The sequence below is a fragment of the Heptranchias perlo genome, chromosome 19 (genome assembly GCF_035084215.1).
Source record: "Heptranchias perlo isolate sHepPer1 chromosome 19, sHepPer1.hap1, whole genome shotgun sequence".
Taxonomy (NCBI): Eukaryota; Metazoa; Chordata; class Chondrichthyes; order Hexanchiformes; family Hexanchidae; genus Heptranchias; species Heptranchias perlo.
In genome coordinates this window covers 38,858,336-38,881,335 of record NC_090343.1, presented here as the reverse complement: position 1 = coordinate 38,881,335, position 23,000 = coordinate 38,858,336, and the positions used below count along the sequence as shown (strand labels likewise).

The 23,000-nt window shown below is 43.4% G+C and overlaps 1 protein-coding gene across 1 annotated transcript in view; it reads left to right on the top strand.

The window, feature by feature from the left end:
- Positions 1–23,000, top strand: part of LOC137335313 (protein-glutamine gamma-glutamyltransferase 2-like) — a 61,140-nt gene that overhangs the window by 16,477 nt on the left and 21,663 nt on the right. Inside the window, exons 3-6 of the mRNA XM_068000630.1 lie at positions 7,168–7,410; positions 8,518–8,636; positions 10,493–10,621; positions 14,150–14,327. Of these exons, the coding sequence (XP_067856731.1) occupies positions 7,168–7,410; positions 8,518–8,636; positions 10,493–10,621; positions 14,150–14,327 (669 nt within the window). The remainder of the gene's footprint in view (positions 1–7,167; positions 7,411–8,517; positions 8,637–10,492; positions 10,622–14,149; positions 14,328–23,000) is intronic.

Sequence of the window (23,000 nt, the reverse complement as noted above, 5' to 3'; positions counted from 1 at the left end):
GAACCTGGAGACCCCACACCAGAACCTGGAGACCCCACACCAGAACCTGCAGACCCCACACCAGAACCTGCAGACCCCACACCAGAACCTGGAGACCCCACACCAGAACCTGGAGACCCCACACCAGAAAGGGCATCGCACAAGTGAACTCTTTCAGAGGCTCGAAAGAAAAAAATATTTTCTTTGGAAATGAACTGGAAATAAAAAGCGAAGAAAGTAGTTTGGAATTGATTTCTTTTTCTATAAATACTCTGTTCAACTTGAACTGCCTGCCTTGTATACTGAAGCACAGACGTGTTTGAACGATATAAACAGTGGTCAATGTTTTGAGTCAGTGGCTGGAATTGAAATAAGCTGCAAGCATCCTGCTATGTAAACAGTTTGCTGTTGTTACACTATTGTATGATTTGTCATTCAGCTGACAGAGATCTTACATTAATTTGATGTGACAAAAGAGCATCAAGACAGCAACAACGAAAACGAGCAGGAATTGAGTTTATTTTTTAAAAGTTATTTAAGAGGTTATTGGGCTGTGAACATAAGGTGAAGGTTTTCTGCCTCCCAGGGTGATAGGTGGTTCTGGGACTAGAATCCTGTCATTCATATGTAGGATGAGTTTGTTTCAGCTTGGTACAGGCAGCTTGCCCCATCCTGTTCATTTATATGCTTAAGATGACAGCCTGAATAACTGGAAACTTTCGTAAATACTATTGGGATTAGGTTAAAATGTGTCAGTGTTCAGTTCAGACTCTTGGTAATTTGAAGAAGTCAGGGAAGAGAAGGAACAAAAAAATTGCATTTAAAGAAACCATGTCTGGTCACTGAAAAATATCTCTAACTGTCGCACATGCAATGGATTGCTTTGTACTATGCAAAAGGAGCAGCTATTTTGTCCATAGAAATTCCCATAAACAGCAACGACATGAATGACCAGTTAATCTACTATTGCTGGTGTTGATAGGCAGGATATTTTACCAGGTCACTGGGAAAACTTCCTGCTTTAATTCAAACAGTGCCATGGGATCTTTAACATTCTCCTGAACCACCAGAGCAGGCGGATGGGGCTATCGTTTAATGTCTTATCTGAAGGATGGCAACTCCAACAGTGGAGTGTCCACCTAAAATCATATGCTGATCTCCTTGGGTGTTAGTGTTTAAAAGACAAAGTCCAGAGTCATATTGCATCCTTGGTCTTTCTTAATCCACTATATTTAGAAAATGGTTACTAATCTGACACAGCTTTGGACAGTGTCTTTAATGATCCAGGAGCAGGCCTGAAAACCCATTTGGCTGAGCTCCTTCAGCAGATTTGTTAGTACATTCTGTAGGCCCTCAGTGGTCTCATCCCGGAGGCTTGACATTGAGCAGAGGATGATTGAATCAGCTTGCAAGATCAGGCTTTTCCCTTTGTGCTTTCAATGATTAAGTCTGCCTTGTAAACACACTGGTCAATCCTAGTGGCTAGAACCACTACCTCACTTTTTGGTGGGGCAAGGGCCTGGTCATCGAGTTGAACAAGGCACCATCTATGGCCTTGATATTGTGGGCAGTGCAGTCTCAGAGCTGCTTGGTGTCAGAGGAAAAGTATTTTTTTTAACTTAAGTTCTAAAAGCCAATATGCTTCTCAACATTTTTTAAATGTCTGATAACATATATATATATATATATATATATAATATATATATGTACATTATTAAGCAAAAGGAGCAGCTGATTACGCGCCTGTGAAGGGCCATGAGATGTTTTACGATGTTAAAGGTGCTATATAAATGTTATATATATGTTAATCTATTACACCTTCTGCCATGCATTACAAGCGCGTTGATAGTTTACCAATGTAAATTAAATCCTGAGACCTCTTACTGCTTTGGAACATTCCCTAAAGTATGTTGTTCTGTATGGACTACAGAAATATAGTCATTTATGTTCTATATATTGAATTTCCCATTGTCCACTTTTGGTCAGTTTTTTTCTTTGCTGGTGGTGTCATCACAGCTGACAATAACTGACCTTTCGCTCATCCTTATCTATCTTGTGATCTTTTACATCCTTCTGAGAGAGCAGAGAGAGCCTCAATTCTAAATCCGAAAGACAACACCTCTGACAGTGCAGCACTCCCTCAATACTGCACTGAAGTGTCAGCCTAGATTCGGGGGTAGAATTTCCGCTTTGGGCGCAATCAGGAAATTGAGCCCAAAATGCACTTGAAAATGCGCTGGTTAAGTTCGGTTTCAAGTTTCCGCTAACATTCATTTGCATAATCACAAACGTAAAATCTTCCATGAACCAGTGCAATCGGGCAGTGTAATAGAACAGAATCATTTCTTTTTATTGAAAAGTATTCCTTGATGAATTAAAGAGTGGTAACCTGGTGCAGTTTTATTAATATGGCTGAAAATAGGTTTATCAGCAAAAAATAAGCATTTTCATTAAGGGTGTCTAGTCCTCCACCTGTAAATAACCTGATTTTAAATCACTGAAAATCAATTAAAAAACTATACCAAACCATTTACTGGTTTTATTGTACACTAATCAGTTTCTCAGTGAATTAAATACTTTTTGATATGAAAAATCTTTTAAAACATGCCTGTGCGCCGAAGAAAATGAACACAATTTGAAGAGCCTTCCCGAATCAGCGGAATCTCGCAATTCCGACCTGGGGGCGTGGTCTGTGGTAGTGCCTGATCGGGGTGAATTGAATCTTGAACCAGCGTAAAAGATCACGTAAAACAGGAATGTTAGTGGATTTAGGCGTAACTCACTTACGTTTAAAATTCCCTGATCTTTTGCGCTATCGGATTGCGCTGATATAACTAGCAGAAACAAACGGAAACTTGACCCCATGAACTTACGTCTCTGGATCGGGGCTTGAACCTACGACCTTCTGATTCGAAGATGGGAGTGCTACCACACGCCAAGGCTGTCACCTTTTATAAGTACTTGACTGGGCCACTCATCCTTATGCGGTGAGAGAGGTGGGGGAAAAGAAACCAACATTTAAAATAGTCACACAGGGTGGCAGGAACTATAGTTAGCCCATGATCCATTGGTCATTCTACCTTCATTGATCGCATGATGGTCAGTGGCTGCTGCAGGCAGGGACAAAACAAGAGAAAGCTTAAAGAATTTGGGGTGGAGAGTTGATGCTGGCAAAACAAGTGACATTTAATAGTTACATGGTCTTGACTTTTCACACAATCAACAGTTGGGCGTGGCCAAGTTGTTGGAAGAGAAGTCTATTAGAAGTGTAGTGTTTTCTCACACGGAGGGAGGGGTGTTGGTAAGTGAATTAGGCCGTGGCAGTTCTCCAGCATGGACCTCTCAGTGGTTGCTGAAGAGCAGATGCCTGGGAGGTAATAACCTGCCTGCTCTCTTGCTTGGGGAATGATTAAGACATAGGGGGAAAATCCAAAGGAAAAGTGAAAAAATAAGTATAATGTTGGAAAGGAATAAAAAGGAACATTTATATGCAGTCGCTGGGCAATGATCATTTACTTACAAGACAGAAGTGAACTGTATTTAAAGCGGACATTTATTTGCTGGTGAAAGAGTTAGTGTTAATTGTATCCATGTGATTTATATCAATGAGTGTTAATTGTATTCAGGTGGTGTGTATCAATTGAGGACGTTCTTGTATCCATTTATAAGAGAGTTGATCTAGGGTGTGGTAGTGGTAATGTGGAGCTCTGTTAATAAAGATGTGCAGTAACTGAAGACTAGGCTCCAGTATTCCATCCTTCATCTCCTGGCTATCCAGTTTATGACATGGTAGCCGAGACTGGCTTACTCCAGCTATCTTACATGGAATTGCCACTCTTGAGTGACCTCAAGGTGTTGTCAGTTAGGTCACATTCCTTTTCATAGAATCATAGAAAGGTTACAGCACGAAAGGAGGCCATTCGGCCCATTGAGTCCGTGCCGGCTCTATGCAAGAGCAATCCAGCTAGTCCCGCTCCCCTGTCCTATCCCCGTAACCCTGCAATTTTTTTTCTTTTCAAGTACTTATCCAGTTTCCTTTTGAAGGCCATGATTGAATCTGCCTCCACCACTCCCTCGGGCAGCACATTCCAGATCCTAACCACTCGCTGTGTAAAAAAAAGTTATTCCTCATGTCACCCTTTGGTTCTTTTGCCAATCACATTAAATCTATGTCCTCTGGCTCTTGACCCTTCCACCAATGGGAACAGTTTCTCTCTATCTACTCTGTCTAGACCCTTCATGATTTCGAATACCTCTATCAAATCTCCTCACAACCATCTCTGTTCCAAGGAGAACAACCCCAGCTTCTCCAGTCTATCGACGTAACTAAAGTCCCTCATCCCTGGAATCATTCTAGTAAATCTCTTCTGCACCCTCTCTAAGGCCTTCATATCTTTCCTAAAGTGCGGTGCCCAGAACTGGACACAATACTCCAGTTGTGGGCGAACCAATGTTTTATAAAGGTTCATCATAACTTCCTTGCTTTTGAACTCTATGGGTTCGATTTTCAAAGTAAAAACGGGCGGGTTTAACCCGCCTCCAACCTGCCCATTTCCGGTTTTCACGGGGCGGAACGAGGGGCGGGCGGCCAACCCACTCCCAGGAGGTTGGTTCAGGCCTTAAAACCTTTCAAGAAGGCTTCAGGCCTCCATTTTTAACACTATCCCCATTTCAACCCCGGAGGGCCGGGATTCCTGGGTCTTCTGTTTTACTCCTCGTGAAAGGAGGCGAGAAGGCCCGAGACTGCAGGTAAGTACCTAGAAAGGCACAGCTTGTGGGCCTGGAGGAGCGGGAGTGCTTCCCCCAGGCCCAACAAGCCTACCTGCACTGACCCACCCCCCCCCCCCCCGCCCGATTGTAGATCCCCGACCCTGTGACCCCGAGCTCGATCATCCGACCCCGATCCCCTGACTCTGATCCTCCGACCCCCAACCCCAATCCTCCGACCGCGACTCTGATCCTCCGACCCGACCCCGACCCTGATCCTCCGACCCCGATCCTCCAACCCCGACCCCGATCCTCTGACCCCACCCTCCCCTTCAACGATGTTGGACCCCCGTGATGACCGCAAATCCTGCCGCGCCCGTGACTGACCCCTGATACCATCCCCCATGACTCGCGACCCCATGCCCACTTATGCCCACCCGGGCTCCTTGCCCACCTATGCCCCTTGCCCACCCATGCCTCATGCCCACCTATGCTCCTTGCCCCGCTCCCCCCCCTCATCCGTGCAAACAAAGACGTCCTCCCTCTGGCTGGTCTCCCGTCCGACTGAGACCGGCCTGTCAATCAGCCGGTCAGTCGGACGGGAAACCGACAAAAAACAATAAAAGATGTCCTTACATCAAAGTCGTAAGGACGTCCAGGAAACCCGTACTAATGGGTTTCCCAACCTCAAATTGACCCCCCCCCCCCCCGTGCCCTTCCTGGCTCCATTTGAAAATTGAGCACTATGCCTCTATTTATAAAGCCCAGGATCCCATATGCTTTTTTAACCGCTTTATCAACCTGCCCTGCCACCTTCAACAATTTGTGCTCATATACCCCCAGTTCTCTCTGTTCCTGTACCCTTTTTAGAGTTGTGCCCGCTAGTTTATATTGCCTCTCCTCGTTCTTCCTACCGAAATGTATCGCTTAGCATTTTTCTGCGTTAAATTTCATCTGCCACGTGTCCACCCATTTCACCAGCCTGTCTATATCCTCTTGAAGTCTATCACTATCCTCCTCACTGTTTACTACCCTTCCAAATTTTGTGCCATTTGCAAATTTTGAAATTGTGCCCTGTACACCCAAGTCCAAGTCATTAATATATATCAAGAGAAGCAGTGGCCCCAGCACTGACCCCTGGGGAACACCACTGCACACCTCCCTCCAGTCCGAAAAACAACCGTTCACCACTACTCTCTGTTTCCTGTCACTTAGCCAATTCTGTATCCATATTGCTACTGCCCTCTTTATTCCATGGGCTGCAATCTTGATAATAAGCCTACCATGAGGCACTTTATCAAACGCCTTTTGAAAGTCCACATTGGCCGCATCAACTGCATTGCCCTCATCTACCCTCTTTATTACCTCATTAAAAATCTCTATCAGGTTAGTTAAACACGATTTGTCTTTAATAAATCCACAGGCTTTCCCTAATCAATCCACACTTGTCCAAGTGACTGTTAATTCTGTCCCGGATTATTGTTTCTAGAAGTTTCCCCACCACTGAGGTTAAACTGACTGGCCTGTAGTTGCTGGATTTATCCTTACACCCTTTTTTGAACAAGGGTGTAACATTTGCAATTCTCCAGTCCTCTGGCACCACCCCCGTATCTACGGATGTTTGGAAGATTATGGACAGTACCCCCGCAATTTCCACCCTTACTTCCCTCAGCCACCTAGGATGCATTCCATCCTGACCGGGTGACTTATCTACTTTAAGTACAGCTAGCCTTTCTAGTACATCCTCTTTATCAATTTTTAGCCCATCCAGTATCTCAATTATATCTTCCTTTACTGAGACTCTGGCAGCATCTTCTTCCTTGGTAAAGACAGATGCAAAGTACTCATTTAGTACCTCGGCCATGCCCTCTGCCTCATGAGTAGATCTCCTTTATGGTCCCTAATCGGCCCCACCCCTCCTCTTACTACCCGTTTACTGTTTACATGCCTGTAGAAGACTTTTGGATTCCCTTTTATGTTGCCACCAATCTATTCTCATACTCTGTCTTTGCCCCTCTTATTTCCTTTTTCATTCCCCCTCTGAACTTTCTATATTCTGCCTGGTACTCAATTGTGTTATCCACCTGACATCTGTCATACGCCCCTTTTTTCCATTTCATCTTACTCACTATCTCTTTTGTCATCCAGGGAGCTCTGGCTTTAATTGCCCTCCCTTTCTGCCTCGTGGGATTGTGTCTAGACTGTACCCAAACCATTTCCTCCTTAAAGGCCGCTCACTGTTCAATTACAGTTTTGCCTGCCAATCTTTGATTCCAATTTACCCGGGCCAGATCTGTTCCCATCCCATTGATATTGGTACTGCTCCAATTGAGTATTTTTACTTTAGAGTGGTCTTTGTCCTTTTCCCTAGCTATTCTAAACCTTTTGAATATCTATGTGATGAGATCTCAGTAATATAATTTGTGCTAACAGTCTAATTCATTTTCTGAATTCAATAAAACTCTGTCTTTCTTCATCCAGGTTTGGCACCATCAGAAACATCTGGAACTAAAGTCCAGTTTCCGCTGTCAAATTCACTGGATGAAAGTAAATGGAATGCCGCCATTGTAAGCAATGGTGGGAATGAACTATCCCTGTCCATATGTTCACCTGCCAATGCCAAGATTGGGCGCCACATCTTAAAACTAATGTGCACAACACAGGGACAACCCACATCGTTTTACCTTGGAGAATTCATCCTGCTCTTCAATCCATGGTGCTCAGGTACAATACTGTCTAAATGTTTCTATCATGAAACCAGAGGTGTGTAATAGTATAACTGTCCATAAGACAGGGCAGTGAAGGATGTGCAATAAATGTGGTCTTGCCAGTGTTGCCTATATCCTGAGGACAAATCAGAAAAGACTATTAATTCATATGTCTAATTACGTAGATGGAGTTTCATGGTTAAACAGTTTTGAACAATTAGATGATTTAATCTTTACATTTTTTTGTCTATATTTGATTCCTCATATTTTTGAGAGTTTATTTATGGTGTTCATTGAGGTAAATAATGGCAGCATGGGGAATAGAACATTTTTCTTCCTTCTTGAAGTATCCTGTGTTAATATGAAGTACATCTAGGATCAACAGCATCGTGCCCAGAGGCAGAGTTAAATGCTGCCTACTCTGCCACAATAACATACCTCAAATGCAAACTCAGAAGAGGGCTCCCTATTATACTTGTGATTTTTTTTCTCTTCATTTCCCTACACCAGGCATCCTTCAGATCTCTACAATTTGAGATTCTCAGTTTTGTGCGGAATTATGAGCAGTTTTTGTTAAGGACGGTGCCCACTAGGATTTGGCTCGAGCTTGCTTCAGATTATTTCACTTAGCATCCTTGCAGCCAACAGTGAGAAGAGATTTTCATCCCACCAGTCTCTGCTGCATTCAAATCAAAGTCATTGAGAGAAAGGGCAGTGTGCCAACCCAATGCATCACATAATTCCCCAAGCTAGGAAGAGTCCCTGGGCCCATCATTGTGAGGGTGCTTGACTAACATCAGTAGGCACCATTATTAAGCCAAGCTATTTTAGTAATGTTGACAGCTGTTGTTTTAATGTTGTCAGCTGCTTGGCAATATTATGCACAGTAAATCCTCCAAACCAGTTTCCCCAAGACATCCCTAACAAAATTGATTCACATGTACTATTTGTAATGGGTATCTGAGACATATTGAATTGGATCGACTGATACAGTACAATTATCTGTTCAGGACTCACAAAGGTGACTGAACTTTCTGTCTGCCTCACATTTGTGGTCTACAGACATAAATTATAGTAACTGTTTGTAGGCTGACTAACCTCGTTGTTATTTTTTTTATTTCAGCTGATGCTGTCTTCCTACACATTGAGAATCAATGCAAGGAATATGTACTGAATGATCAGGGCTTGCTCTATCAGGGTTCGAAGAAATTCATTTCACCCATTGCTTGGAATTTTGGGCAGGTACTGAAGAATTTTTTGAATTTAGAAAAAAATCACTGGGAAGCACAAGGAGTGGATGCATAGACACATGCACAAAATGAAACAATTTATCAATTCTGCTTTTGTTGTGGACTGTTACATTTTTATTACCCTCATCATATGTTCAGACCACAGTACTCTGCTTATTCTATGCCATATGTACTGATGGTACCTCATGAACCATGTGCACCTAACCTTTACTTGTTGTTTTACCAAGTCTTCTCTCCTACTCTTTTTGCTCTTGGTGTCCTGCATAGTGGACTTTAACTTTAGCATCTTTGAATCATAAAGGATATGCAGCTAAGTTGCTAAGAACTGAGATAGACAGATTTTTGTTAGGTAGGGTTATTAAGGGATATGGGGTTGAGGTACAGATCAGTCATGATCTAATTGAAAGGCGGAACAGGTTCGAGGGCTGAATGGTCTACTCCTGTTCCTATGTTCCTAAGAAATATTCGCCTTGGACAACAATTTGTACATGCTGTACAAAAAAGGCCATGGGTCTGATATTCATCTTCAGGTACAAGTTGGTTCTAATTTGCTTTGCTCTGTGTCTCAAATGCAAGAGGTGCTTGATTTTCCCAGTCTGAGCTAATTTGCATAATTATTCATAATTGCAGGTGCAAACTCAAATGGGTCTGGAGATGATACTACTGGCCAGAGAAGAAAATTTTGTGCAAGTCAATTTTAAAGGGATGGGTAAAAATTGAAGAGGAGCATACTGAGGGGCACAACAATTCAGAAGGCTTCAGGGAGGCCATTAAAAGGCAACCCAACCCATTATCAGCCATTGCAGGATGCAGACAAGTGATGGAGCAGCCCAGCGTCCGACTTCCTCTCTGGCAGCTGAAGTCAAAGCTGTGCCACACGATGCTTGTAAGAAGGGTTGTCCTCAGTGCTACTCTACAGCACCACCCCCCCGCCCCCTCCATGACCCTTGTGGGTCAGCGCCGCAGCATGCCTGCAAGGGGGCACAACCAAGTTTCAGGCTAGAACTGACTGTTACCATTTTTGGGCATGTGCAAGCTCCATGCTGCATGCTAGCCACAGATGTCCTTGCAGCAGATGGAACAGCTCGGCCTCTGCCCATTTGCTGACCCAGACCCTAAGAAGGCAGGCTCCTATGGTTATTCCCAGGTAGGTTTGTCAGGGACTGAAGAAGTAGTTTAGTGGCATCTTGCAACCAAACAGGCAACGCTGGCTCCTGATCACCCTGGTATGCCTTCTTTCATGCAGTACCATGTAAAGAATGATGAAAGAAAGAACTTTATATAGCACCTTTCACAACCTCAGGATGTCCAAAAGTGCTTCACAGCCAATAAAATATAGTCACTGTTGCAATGTAGGGAACATACTGTGATTAAGGTGCTTGTAAAGAACTTTGCAGCATAATGGTTAATGAGACATTCAAATCTCAACAGTCTCTTTTGGGAAGAGAAGTACCGACAAGCACAATGTCTACCAAAGCGAGGTGTGGTACTTCTCAAGGGGGCATTAAGCACCTCTCAGGCTACCTGAGCCACCTGGCATCCCTCTGCAGATCCTCCTCTTCCTCCAAACAGGTCAGCTTGAGTGTCTCTATTGGCAAAACCTCCGATGCCAATATAGGGAGCTTGGGACAATAAAAAAAATAAAGATAACTGGCACAAAGGCTCGTGAAAGAAAAACCCCAAAAACGGGCGCCGTGCACGTGAATTTCTAGGCCAAGATTTCATGCATTGGAATCTAAGTTTAAACTGGGTGTGTGTCTGTCTGCTCCAGACTGTGGAAAACAAGTCAAACTTTACAGTTTAAAATAGATGGATGCTATACATTTTATTCTTGATTCTTGCTTTCAGTTTGAAGATGGTATTGTGGATATTTGCCTGGAAATGTTGGACAACAGCCTGAACTGCATGCAAAATCAGGATGAGGACTGTTCTAAAAGGCATGATCCTGTTTATATCAGCAGGGTTGTGACAGCTATGGTAAGCACTGAAGCCTAATGCCTGCTGCTGCTATTAGTAACTTAATTATCTCCGAAAGGAGGAAATTAACCGTTCTCTATATGTACGTCCACTGTTATGGTATCCAAGTGACCATTGGATGTTGACTGTTGTCCCAATTATCCCAATTTGGTAAGCTACTCAAAGTTCATTACTACAATTACATTTAAGTACAAGACTCAAGGGGAGCCAACTATTTCAAAGGGAACAAGATTCCAGAGTAATTTGGAGCAGAGGGTAACATTTGCTGAAGTTTGATGTGGCATGCAGTGGATCTGCTTAGAATATGACAGTTATAAGAAGGAGACAGCTACAAGTGATTTATATGCAAGGTCTTATGGTGTTATAAGTGGCTTAGTAAACATATATTAATAGTTGATGCCCAAATAGAGCCCTCAGGTGGCACCATCTCCAATGCTTACTGGATGATCCAATGGTAACCCAGTGGACTGCTGGGTGTGCTAAAGCCATACCTCAGAATGGGCAGACTTAGGTTCATGTGCCCATGGGGTGAATTTACAAGCCCAGATGGGGTGCGATAAGAAAGTGCACATCCTTATGGGAATGGATGGAGGGAACGTCAGCTCATGCCACTCTGGAGCTCCTCTTCATGCCAGGCTTGAGCAGTACAGCTAGGGCCTGGAAGTAGCTTACATTCCTGCCTACTGTCCCGGAGAAGGGGGTAACATAAAATATTAAAACAGGTGAAGAAAGTCTAGAAACAATTGAGTCTTATTGGTTACCATTACCATTAACATAACCAATGTTCCTGCTCAGACAGTGCAGTAATGAATGAGCTGAGTCTGCACATGGAGACTTGTCACAACGTCTAATATGAAATAATTCATTCTGCAAGTGACTGCACTTATTAACACTCTCTTTAATACCTAGGTTGCGTTCCATTATCCCTTATAAATATCTAAAATAATTACACGGATTAGCAAAAAACAATTGAGCTTGACAGTTTAGAACTGGGAAGTTGCAAGCCAGCTTACTGTGACAGATACTGAATAGTATTGATGTCATCAACCCTATAGTATTTTCAGTTTCTATACATAACAGTATTTAACCGAGTCACTGAATGGTGTAACAATGTTGTAAAACCCTAGGTTTATACACATCAGAATGTTTGTTTTGGATTGCAGCTTTTCTCTTTGCCCCTCATAACAAAATGTGAAGCCAGTTGATCGATTGTCAGTAACAACATCCAAGATGTGCATGTATCAGGGTTTTGCCCACACGAGTAATTGCTGCAGAATTCTGCTTTGCCTCATGTATTGCCATGAGGCAAAGCAGCGTACTGTTGGTAAAACCAAACCTAAACTGAATAAACCCGCACATACAATTCATACAAAATACACTGGCCCAGAAATTGCTTAAAAAGAACGGTGAGCTCAACAGCGTTCACCGTCGTTAGTGGCAAAATCGAGAAGCAAGTTCTGGCGTTCGCACATGCGCAATCAAATGTGGAAATCCTGAACTTGCTCCTCCTGGTTTGCCGGCGATATGACAGCTTCGAATGCAAGGGATATCGCACGCTGCAATCAGTGGAATCAATGGACCATCAATCAACTTGCTCATCTACCCAGCTATAAATTAACAAATATCGCCACAAAACAGGTACGCTTAAAAATACCAGGTCTAAACTAAGTTTTAATAGCACGGCAAATCTTAATGACTACCAACAACTAAAAATTAACTTTTAAAAATGTGGGGTCTCATTACTCTTTTTAATAGTTTTTGGTCATTTAAAAAAAAATTAAGAACATTTTTGACACTTTTCCCTTCTGTCTCTTTTATTTAATTAGATTAATTCTTACCCATTTTTTTCGCTGTTTATAACTGTTTTTACAAATGATTTTAGTGTTGTACCTTTCACTTCCTGAATTTTACGTTCCCGCTTTCAGAAACTCTTTGCAGCGTGTCAAAAATGCTGCAATCTGATTGGTCGAGGGGAGGGATCGCTCCGCTCACTTCTCCCATGGGTCCTAGCTTCACTGGAGTTAACGCTGGGCTCTTCTCTGCTTCCTATTAGAGGAAGTGCACCCGGAGCACTATTGGTTCGCTGCTCCGAGCAATTTCTGGGCCATTATTAATTAGATGGGATGATAATTTTGAAGTTCCTCCTGCTAAGCTGCAGGTTCAAAGTGAACCAGTTCTGAAACTCTGACTTCTCCCATTTCCGAATGTTTTACTGATGGGAGATTGACGGAATCCCCAATGAAAGGGCGTAAATGACCCATTTACACAGTTTCCATGGATGTTCCCCATGTCTCCCATTGGAGTTACGTCGGGAGATTGGGAGAACCCCTGCAGAATTTCAGGGCCATCATCTTTTGCTAAGTCCAAAACCAGTTGGGGTAGGGATGGGATCATGGCTCGAGTTTGTTTTAATTGGCTCATGGGATGTGGGCATTGCTGGCAAGGCTGCATTTACTGCTCATCCCTAGATGCCCTGAGAAGGTAGTGGTTGACCTTCTTGAAATGCTACTGAAGTGGCTAACTAGGTATTGAGTCAACTACGTAGGGTGGGACTGGGTAGGGGTCCCTGAGGGACTTTAGTGACCCTGTTGGGTTTTTACAGCAGCTTTCCTGGTCATTTTTTCTGATGTCCGCCTTTGATTACCAGATTTATAGAACTCAACTTTACAACTTGAATTCTGGGCTCAAGTATTCTTCTCCCCACTGCACTGGAATGTTAGGCAGGCACAGCACATCAGAAATTCACTATGTCTGGATTTGGGGGTTTGGGTCATTAGCATGGCTCTGACAGGTGCAAGGAGCTAGCGATAGCTTCTTCAGACACTCCTCTAAATGGATGCCCTACCGGCATTCCAAAAGGAAAATGATGCAGGATTTCTACAGTCTTGCATTTCCATACCTTTTTTCCTCTCCTTTTGTGCCTGGGAATTGAGCATTTCTTTGGTGGTTGCTTTGCTGCTGTGAATTTATTGAAAACTTTGAAAACTGGTTCGATCACATAGTGCGAATGTAAAAGCAGATTTGGTTTTAAAAATCAGATTTTTGGTTTCAACTTTACCTTTTTAGAAGTTTCTGGATATCTCACTTGGGCTGTCTGGTTGTAAGGTAGACAGGTGGCAACCCAAGGTTCAGATGACTGTTACGAGTCACTCCGACTTTTGTTCTTGTGGTTTCCAATGTAATTTGAACCCCTCAATTAGCCTCACAATCACTCCCAGGTATCCATTATTTCCTATTTATTTTCCATGTAAAGCACAATGGTTATTCTCAAAGGAACTTTTACTAATGAAATATGACCATCTCTGCAACTAGGCAAGAGCACAATTGTTGTCTTCTGCTTAATTCTGTTGCAGCTGATCAGAGCTATCATACACCATTGCATTTTATGTCAAGCTCTTTGGCTACCCTACACACCCACCTCTTGCATGTTGCTTAATCACTAAAGCTGCATTTGCATACTTAACTCATTGTTTGGTATCTGTGATCGTGTCTCTGTGTAATACTTCACAATTTCTTTCTTCTTTACAGGTGAATTGCAATGATGATAAGGGGATACTGCTGGGTAATTGGGGCCCTGATTATTCAAATGGAACACCTCCAACAACGTGGAATGGAAGCATTACCATCCTTCGTCAATGGAGTAAATTGGGATGTCGCCCTGTTCGTTATGGCCAGTGCTGGGTGTTTGCGGCAGTGGCCTGCACAGGTAGGTAGCAGACTGGGCAATGGGGTTTGAGAAAGAAATGGCACAAGTTGCCAAAATTAGCATCTGACTGACAAGAGACTGCATAGCTACAGTCAACTGCGGTGCTAAGCTATTGAGAACTGGATATATATGCACCGACCTCATTATAACTAACATATTACATATCTCACCTTAACAGAAGCTTTTTTATAATCCCATCTGAAGCTCCAACACCTTTGTGAAAGAAACTCAAACTTCAATAACATGATTCCTTAGGAGATATTCCACCAGTATCTACCATTTTATAGTAATGAGGTCTAATTGGAGTAGTACAATCACAACCGATTTATTTTCAGCAATGAGACTTGCCTTGACCGATGAGGGAACCTATTTCCAGTTTTGTGTGGCGATGCTCATGAAGAGCAAGAAGGTAATGGCAGTACATACTGCCTATTGGGCCAACAGGTCTCACTCACCTCTGCCGGAACTGGCCACTACTTCAGGACAATCCTGGGGAGCAAAGATTGACTTGAGTGGAAAGAAAATCAGCTGGGGTGTATAACGGGCGGCCAATCCACTACCGCCAGTTTTCCGCCCCGCCAAAGTTGAGAATCACCCCCACTTGCTGTGACTGTGACCATGGTGCATTATCCCTCTCAATCTCTGCAGTCCTTAACACGGTCAACACACTATCCTCCAACATCTCTCTTCCATTCTTCAGCTCAATGGGACTGCCTTCGCTTGGTTTCACTTTCACCTATCTAATCATAGCCACAGCATCTTCGGAAATGGCTTCACTTCCTGCTCCCGTACCTTTACCTCAGATCCTTGAGGGACTCCAATGGCTCCTCTTCATCTACACACTGCCCCTTTGCGATATCATTTGCAAATATGGGGTCAGCTTCCGCACGTAAGCTGACAACATCCAGATCGACCTCTCTCAACTCCTCCATTGCCTCTGCGCTGTTGAACTGCTTGTCCAACATCCAGTCTTGGATGAGCCACAACTTCCTCCAGTTAAGTACTGGGAAAACCAAAGCTATCGTCTTCGACCCCCAACACAACATCCATACACATGCCACTAATTCCATTCCCCTCCCCAGCCAATGAACCAGACTGTTCACAACCTTGGCATCCAATATCCTCTCCATCACAAAGACCGCATAATTCACCTCCGTAATATCAGCAGCCTGTACATCTACCTCAGCTCATCTTCCATGGAAACCCATATCCATGTCTTTGTTACCTCCAGACTCAGCTATTCTAATGCTCTCCTGGTAGGCCTCCCATCCTCCACCCTCCATAAACTTCAGCTCATCCAAAACTGCTGCCTGTATTATATCTCTCTCCAAGTCCCACTCATTCGTCATCACATGTCCTTGCTGACCTACGTTGGCTCCTAGTTGCATAATGCCTCAAATTTAAAATTCTCATCCTCACCCTTCCCTATCTCTAACATCTTCCAGACTTACAACTGCCCCTGAACCCTCCATTCCTCTGTCTTTGGCCTCTTGTTCATCCCTCCCTCCCTTTCTTTGCCTCAACATTAGTGGCCATGCCTTTAGCTGCCTAGGCCCCAACTCCCGAAATTCCCTCCCTAAAACCCTCCTCTTCTCCACCTCCTCCTCCTCCTTCCATGACCCTCTTAAAACCCACCTCTTTGAACAAACATTTATTCGCCCCTCCTAATAGCTCCTTCTTTGGCTTGACATTTTTTTCATTATGCCCCTGTGAAGCACTTTGGAACTTTTTATACCGGTGCTATATAAATGCAACTTGTTGTTGTCCTGGTGAGAATTACATTATTCTCCCCGGGTATTTTTTAATGTTCCTGATTTTTTAATGTAATTATATTACCTTTTAGTAAGAACATATGTAGTTATGAAAATATTAGATAACATAGTACTCATGAAAAAAACATTCTGATTAAAATATAGCTGGGGGCTATGAAGGAACGGGTGGTAAAATCAGACAGTGAGGTGGAGTTGACAACTTCTTATGGATGCAACAGTTTAACCTTAAACAGTGAAATGTTGTCCCAATTGGGTAGGAGTGATGTGATTTATAATTTAATATTCTATTAATGTAGTCTGAACAATGAGTTTAAATTATTGTCTGAAACTCACTTTCTTTCAGACACTGCTGGAATTTGTTGGAGTAATGGAGAAGGAATCTGTAGTTAAACGGAGTATAGTTATTTTATTAACTGAATACTTTGACTGTTTACTGTGCATTTATGTTTTCATGATGCACTGGCAGTTTAGATGGAAATTACATTGTCATGTATTCACATAATAAAAAGCAAGGTTTGCCAATTAAACACAATTTAATTTGCCAATTAAAAGGTGACAGTGCCCCTTTAAGAGTTCAGTACATTGTATAAATGAGATTTGAGCTTTTGTCATTTGTTACAGCCTATTCTAGATAATTGAAAGTAATTTTTTGCACTAAAAAAATCCAATGATTTGAAATAAGCAATATAAATATCACAGCAAAGTGAAAATGTAGTGCTTAATGCAAATTTGAATTGTCAGATAACCAGAGCTAAGAATAGGCTGCACTTACATTTTTCGGGTTAGACTTCTTTACTCCTGTTTTTTGTACACAATTTTTAATGAATATTTCTTGGTGATTTACTTGTTGCTGCACTCAGGCAGAGGGTCTTTCAGTTTTGGGGCAATTGAACATTCTTTCCTACTTTTTGTACCCATTATCCATATAGATCTGGTCAGGTATAATGCAGGTTAAATGTAGTGCTGTCCCATTTGAGGCCTGGTCTCATTTCCTGGCCACATGAGGGATAATGACAGAGGCAGTGAGCTCACTATTGTCTATTATTCTGACTGATCTGGAGAAGAGAATGCGATAAACTTGGTTAGAGTAAATATTAATGTTTAAGAGAAATTAAAAGTAATATTTCTTTAAATAAATTACCCTCCAGAGGATACATTTCCCCATTAAAAACATATAATGTGATGTAGCATATGCTCCTTTATAGATGTGTAACTGGTCCATTTGTATCCTCTAAGCCTTTGCAGCTCTAGAACTATAAAATGAAAGGAAAATTGTAAAAGAATCCCAAGAGTTATTAACTGTGAGAATTTCTCATGCTTTGGCCAACCCCATCAAATTCAAGTCCCAAGGCTGTCGAAGTTGCTTCACTCCCTTGTGTCACTTCACAAGAGCTCAGTCAGGCTGCTACAATAGATTCATCTTAGGCTTCATCTCATCAAGACATTCCACCTTGCAGAGGGTGGGGGGAAATGGTTGTGTAGGCCCCACACGAATCACACCTGCTGCTGGTTAGTCGTGCCATGCAGTTAATGGTTGATCGCAACCTGACTGCTGCTTCCCACTGGCACCCTGCCTCTTTCAATGGGCATGATCCTTGCAGACAACATTTTCATGGGAATGCTAAACACTGCTTGAAGATCAGCGACAACATGTTGAACTAAAGGACTCCTGCCAACATCCCCAACTGTTTGAAATGGAGCATTCTGCTGCATTGCTGTGCTGGAGGTAACAAAAGAAATGATAGATATACGAGCAATTTGTGAGTCGGTAATAGTTCTGCTGCTGCTAGACAGGCCTAAATGGTGGGTACTTGTATTAATGTTTAATACGCCTTAGCATAGATGAAAGCATTCTACAAAGGACATGGGGGGAATTTTAACCCCCAAGAACGGGTGGATTGGGGGCCAGAGGGTAGTTAAAATAATTGATTTTTCGAGCGCAACCGCAACCTGACTCCAACGCGTCCTCTTCTAGGTTTAACGGAGGCCCGTTTGGATGTGTGTGAATAACCTACTCGCCACAGTCGGGACCTTAATTAGTTCAGGCGGGTGGGTTGTTCTCACAGCAATTAATGTCCTTATAAGACATTAATTAGGTATTTTAAAATTGAATTTCACAAACCTTTAAATTTAACGCCTCCAACGCGGGTTTCCCAGGGCTCGTGAATCTCGCCAGTGAAAAGGAGGCAGGAAGGGCCGGATCATGAGATGAGTGCACTGCTTGTGGGCCAGGAGGAGCAGGAGAGTTTCCCCCAGGCCCAGCAAGCTTACCTGCCATGATCGGACCCCTGCGATCAGCCGACACCACCATCACCACCCCCCCACAAATACCTGACTGTTCACCTCCCCAAAGACGTTCAACTTCCCCCACCCACTGCGATCGCCCCCCCCTCCCACCATCCAACCTCCAGAGATCCTGATCTCTCCCACACCCAGCCCCCACCCCCAATCCAAATTCTGACTTACCTTCCATCCACTCCCCGGTTGCTTTCTCGCCCGACAGGCAGCCAGTCTATCAATGAAGCTCGCTATCGGGCAGGAAACTGTTTGAAAATTTTTTAGAACAGGTCCTACCATTAAATTCGGGGTAGGAGCTGCAGAAAACCCTCCCGGTTTCCCACCGCAACACCACCCCCCTCCCAAATACCCTGCTCTCTTCCTGGCTCCGAGTTCACATCCAGGCTCAGATGGCATTATTCTACCAGCATTAAAATTTGAATGCACTGTGCTCCTGACTATTATCATTCCTTTGTGAGAACAGATTCAATGCTTGTGTGAATCCAGAACCAATAGCAGAGGGGAATTTTAAGCACCCCCCACCCCGCTCCAGTCGGAAACCAGTTGGGCAGGTAGTTAAAATGGCATAATGGCCGTTTGTGTATTCGGTGGTCCTGTAGGTAACATCACTCTGTCTGAACACTTTGATTGCCTTGACAACGGGCAGTTGGAAAGATTATCTGTAATCACCAGGTATTGTTCTCTGAATATAAATGCGGTAACCTTCCATGGAATCCCACACTTGCTCACCTGACGAAGGAGAAAGCCTCCGAAAGCTTGTGATTTTCAAATAAAACAGTTGGACTATAACCTGGTGTTGTAAGATTCCTTACATCTTTTAAGCAGGAGAGAGGGAGGGACACCTGCTGGAGGACAGCGGGGTCCTTCTCCAAATATGCAGATCAGATTCCGATCGTGTCACCGGGACCAAGCTGTGATTTTAACCTGAGGCCTGTGCAGGAAATCTTTCCTGACTTACCCGCCAGACCAAACTTGTCAGGAAGAGGAGCCAGAAAAGCAAGTTTAATTTTGATCTGCTTTTTTAGTTTCATTGCAGGCCAGGAGTAGCAACAGTGCTCCTCTGGGTCCCACAAAGAAACTTTGTGCTTCCCTTCTCCCCTAACTGCGATATCAGTCTGACCCCCGCCCCCCACCACAACACCGTCCCTCCCAACCATTTAGCTTCATGTCGGGAACTGTTAATTCAGGTCCCTGGTGGAGGCCTGAAATTCCACTCTCGCCTGCCCACCGGCCAGCTGAGGTTTGGGTGGGAGACCGACGGTAAGCATGTATGTGGGGCCCAGGAGTTAAATATCTCTCAGGCCTCACATTGCAGAGGGCCGGAGGGTTTCCTCGACTGCCTTGTCCCCCGCGTCCCCCCGTCAGCCCCCTGATCCCACTCTCCATTAAAATCGCCCCTTTATGTCTCGGTTAATCACAACCCTAAAAGTTACTGGGTGGATTTTTGAAGCTAACTATCTCTAAAGATTAATGAGAGTTATGTAGGTACTGGTGGGGATGTTTCCTCTAGTTGTTGTGTATAGCAACAGTGCAAACAAAGGCAGGAAGATTTTCTCAGGTCAGTATTTCCACTGATGTGCTGAACTGTTCTTTTTGAACCAGCAATAAGGCCAAAGAAAATGTTCCTGCCTTTGTCTAGAGTGTCACTACACACAATGACTGGAGGAAACATCCCCATTGCCAAGATACTCAGTACAACAGGAGCATTGTGAGATTGGCTTCACTATATTAGAAGGGTACTTATAAAATGGGAACTGACCATTAACAAAGTATTTCCTCCTGTATGATGACCTGAAGATAAAGACAAGGTTAACCACATGACCCTTTAACCTTAGATCATAATGGCAGATGTAATGGTGTCATGATGTAAGATTGGATTACAAGATAACCTGTGCCAAATTTTCATCAATTTTCTTCCCTCTTCTTCTAAGGGTGGAGACTCTTTATGCAGTTAGATTGTCTGGGTGACTGCAGCCCTCTGGTAGTTCATCTGAGTGGCCATTCTCCGTGTGTGATTCTGAACAGCAAATGCTTACAGGCTATTTAACATTTGGGGGCATCACAGCCAAGCCTAGTGCAGTCCTCACCTGCTACACAAACGTTTCAGATGTGGTTAATGGGTGACGATGAGGAACAGGACTGATTTTAGGGAACTGGCTCAGTGATTTTGTTGAATAACCAGAATTAGCTTTCACTATAAATTACTATGGTTGCTACTGAAGAACAGCTTACTAGAATTTTATCTTCAGCGCCTGGGCGCAATGCAAAGAGGAGAATCGCATGCCCGTAATGAAACCTACCTGATTTTCCTTCCATTCAAATCCTCCCCGCCCAGCTTTCCTCTTTGCACAGCACCCAAGTGTTGATTTATACTCAGGTTTTTGAACTGAATAATGCAGGCTAGGAAGGTCACAGGTTTGATCTGAGTACATAGAAAATATCTGAACGAGTATTGTAACAACATAACATCAATATTAAGGAGCACATGTTTTTGCTGATTTAACTGATCTTTGCTGGGGCAGTGATGAGTACTACAATTTCCTGCAGTACCTCTCGGCTGGAGAGAGACAAAAACAACCAGGGTTCCCGTCACTGATTACTAGTTAGTGATCCTGACTGGGAAGAATACATGGACATTGGGTGAGGACAGGATTGGACTATAGCTGTGCTGCCCCCTCAGTTGAATAGCTCAAGATATGAATTGTCATTTGGTTGAGGTATCTAGACTGTACCTCAGCATGCGTTAGCACCTTCAGGATGAGAGGTGAGAAAATTGGGAAGGGGGATGGGCAACATCATTTTGTAGACGGTCTTGTTCACTATAAAAAGAATCCTTTTCTTGCACGTATTCTCCCAGGTTTGCTGCATTCTTGATCAGAATGTAAAATTAATATCTTTGCTTCATAGTGTGAAAGATAATGGGGTAGACAGAGTACGGATTGCATCTTTTTCTGGGTAAAGTTAACAAATTTAGCAGTGGAGCGACCGCACCCAATCGCGCCTGCAACGAGGCCACCATTAAATTTGTTGGGTCCATTCTTTTTTAGGCGTCCCTGGCGGCTGCCTAAATCAGGCATTAGGTCCCCAGTGTACTTGACTGAGGGGCTTAACTCCTGTTTAAGGACACCTATGGGAAATTGGTTCCCCGATGAGCGGTGTAGGCCTGCTCAGTTCAGGATTCTTCAGTGGTCGATGTGGCTGCCACTAACAGGTACGCTTAATGATGTGGAGATGCCGGTGATGGACTGGGGTTGACAAATGTAAGGAATCTTACAACGCCAGGTTATAGTCCAACAGTTTTATTTGAAAATCACAAGCTTTCGGAGGCTTTCTCCTTCGTCAGGTGAGTCACTCACCTGATGAAGGAGAAAGCCTCCGAAAGCTTGTGATTTTCAAATAAAACTGTTGGACTATAACTTGGTGTTGTAAGATTCCTTACATAGGTACGTTTAAATTTAATTTTAAAAGAATAAAGCTTTCCTGTGGAGCCAGGAGGAGCAGGAGTGCTCCCCTGACACTACAGACCTTGTGAGCGCTCCCATCCCAGCCCCTCTTGCCCCTCTAACCCCCCAATAATCACTTCCCAATAAAATGTGCCTGCTGCTGGCGCCTATCCTGCTCCACAATGTTAATGAGGTCTGAAGACCAATTTGGGGCCAGGCTCGGCCTTCCTCGGTGGGGCGAGTGTTGTTAGTGCACTGCTGGTTATGGACCGGAAAACGAGTCCTAACCGATTTCCAGCCCATTGTCTGCAGATTAGACCTAGAGCGCCCTCAGATAGGATTAAATAGAATTCAACTTATCTGGCTCTACGGCTGGTTCCTGTGAGGATTTAAAATGATCCTTTTGTTTGTTTAAAGATTTTAATAATGTTTATATTAAAGTCATTATTCAAGTGCATCGGCATTGTTTGTAATACAAAGAATGTGATGCAGCCAGCTAGAAGCCGCACTGAACTTTCTACTTATAACAACCATCTGTGGGAAGTTGTTTAAAATTTATTTTAAGGTTTGTGGATTATTGCCGACATGGAAGATGTTTTAATCTTTCCTCCCTCGCCGCACTCCAATTATGACTGAACCTCATCTTGAAAATGACTAGTATTAAAATGGTGGCCATCCCAGCCTCGGGTACTGCTAGCTTTACCTGTGAATCACAGATATATTCAGATAATAATAAAATATTGCATTGCGTTGGCCAGTGGATGGAAAGCAAATCCACTTTTGTTGCCTCGATTGTGTGTATCCACAGTGGTGTCGTTATTTTCAAAGCCATAAAAGTCAAACAACACATTAGTTTCACAACAGTTAGGAGGGGAGAAACTCAACCAGTGGAAAGGTGCCCTAAGAGAGGGGTTTGTAATCACATGAAGTAGCAGAATGTGCTTTGTAGGATCACAAATACAACACCAGTCTTAATATAATGCAGGTTTGATGAATGATGGACCTCGAGAAAAGCGAGTCATGTTGACTTGGCAGAGATGACTACGTGTTATTTATTCAGAGGGTCATGTTGTTTGGTTCAGCCTCCAGAAAGGGAATTTTAATTAAAATGTCATATAAATAATAGGATTGCCAGTCTTTTGTGCTTAAAGATTGGCACA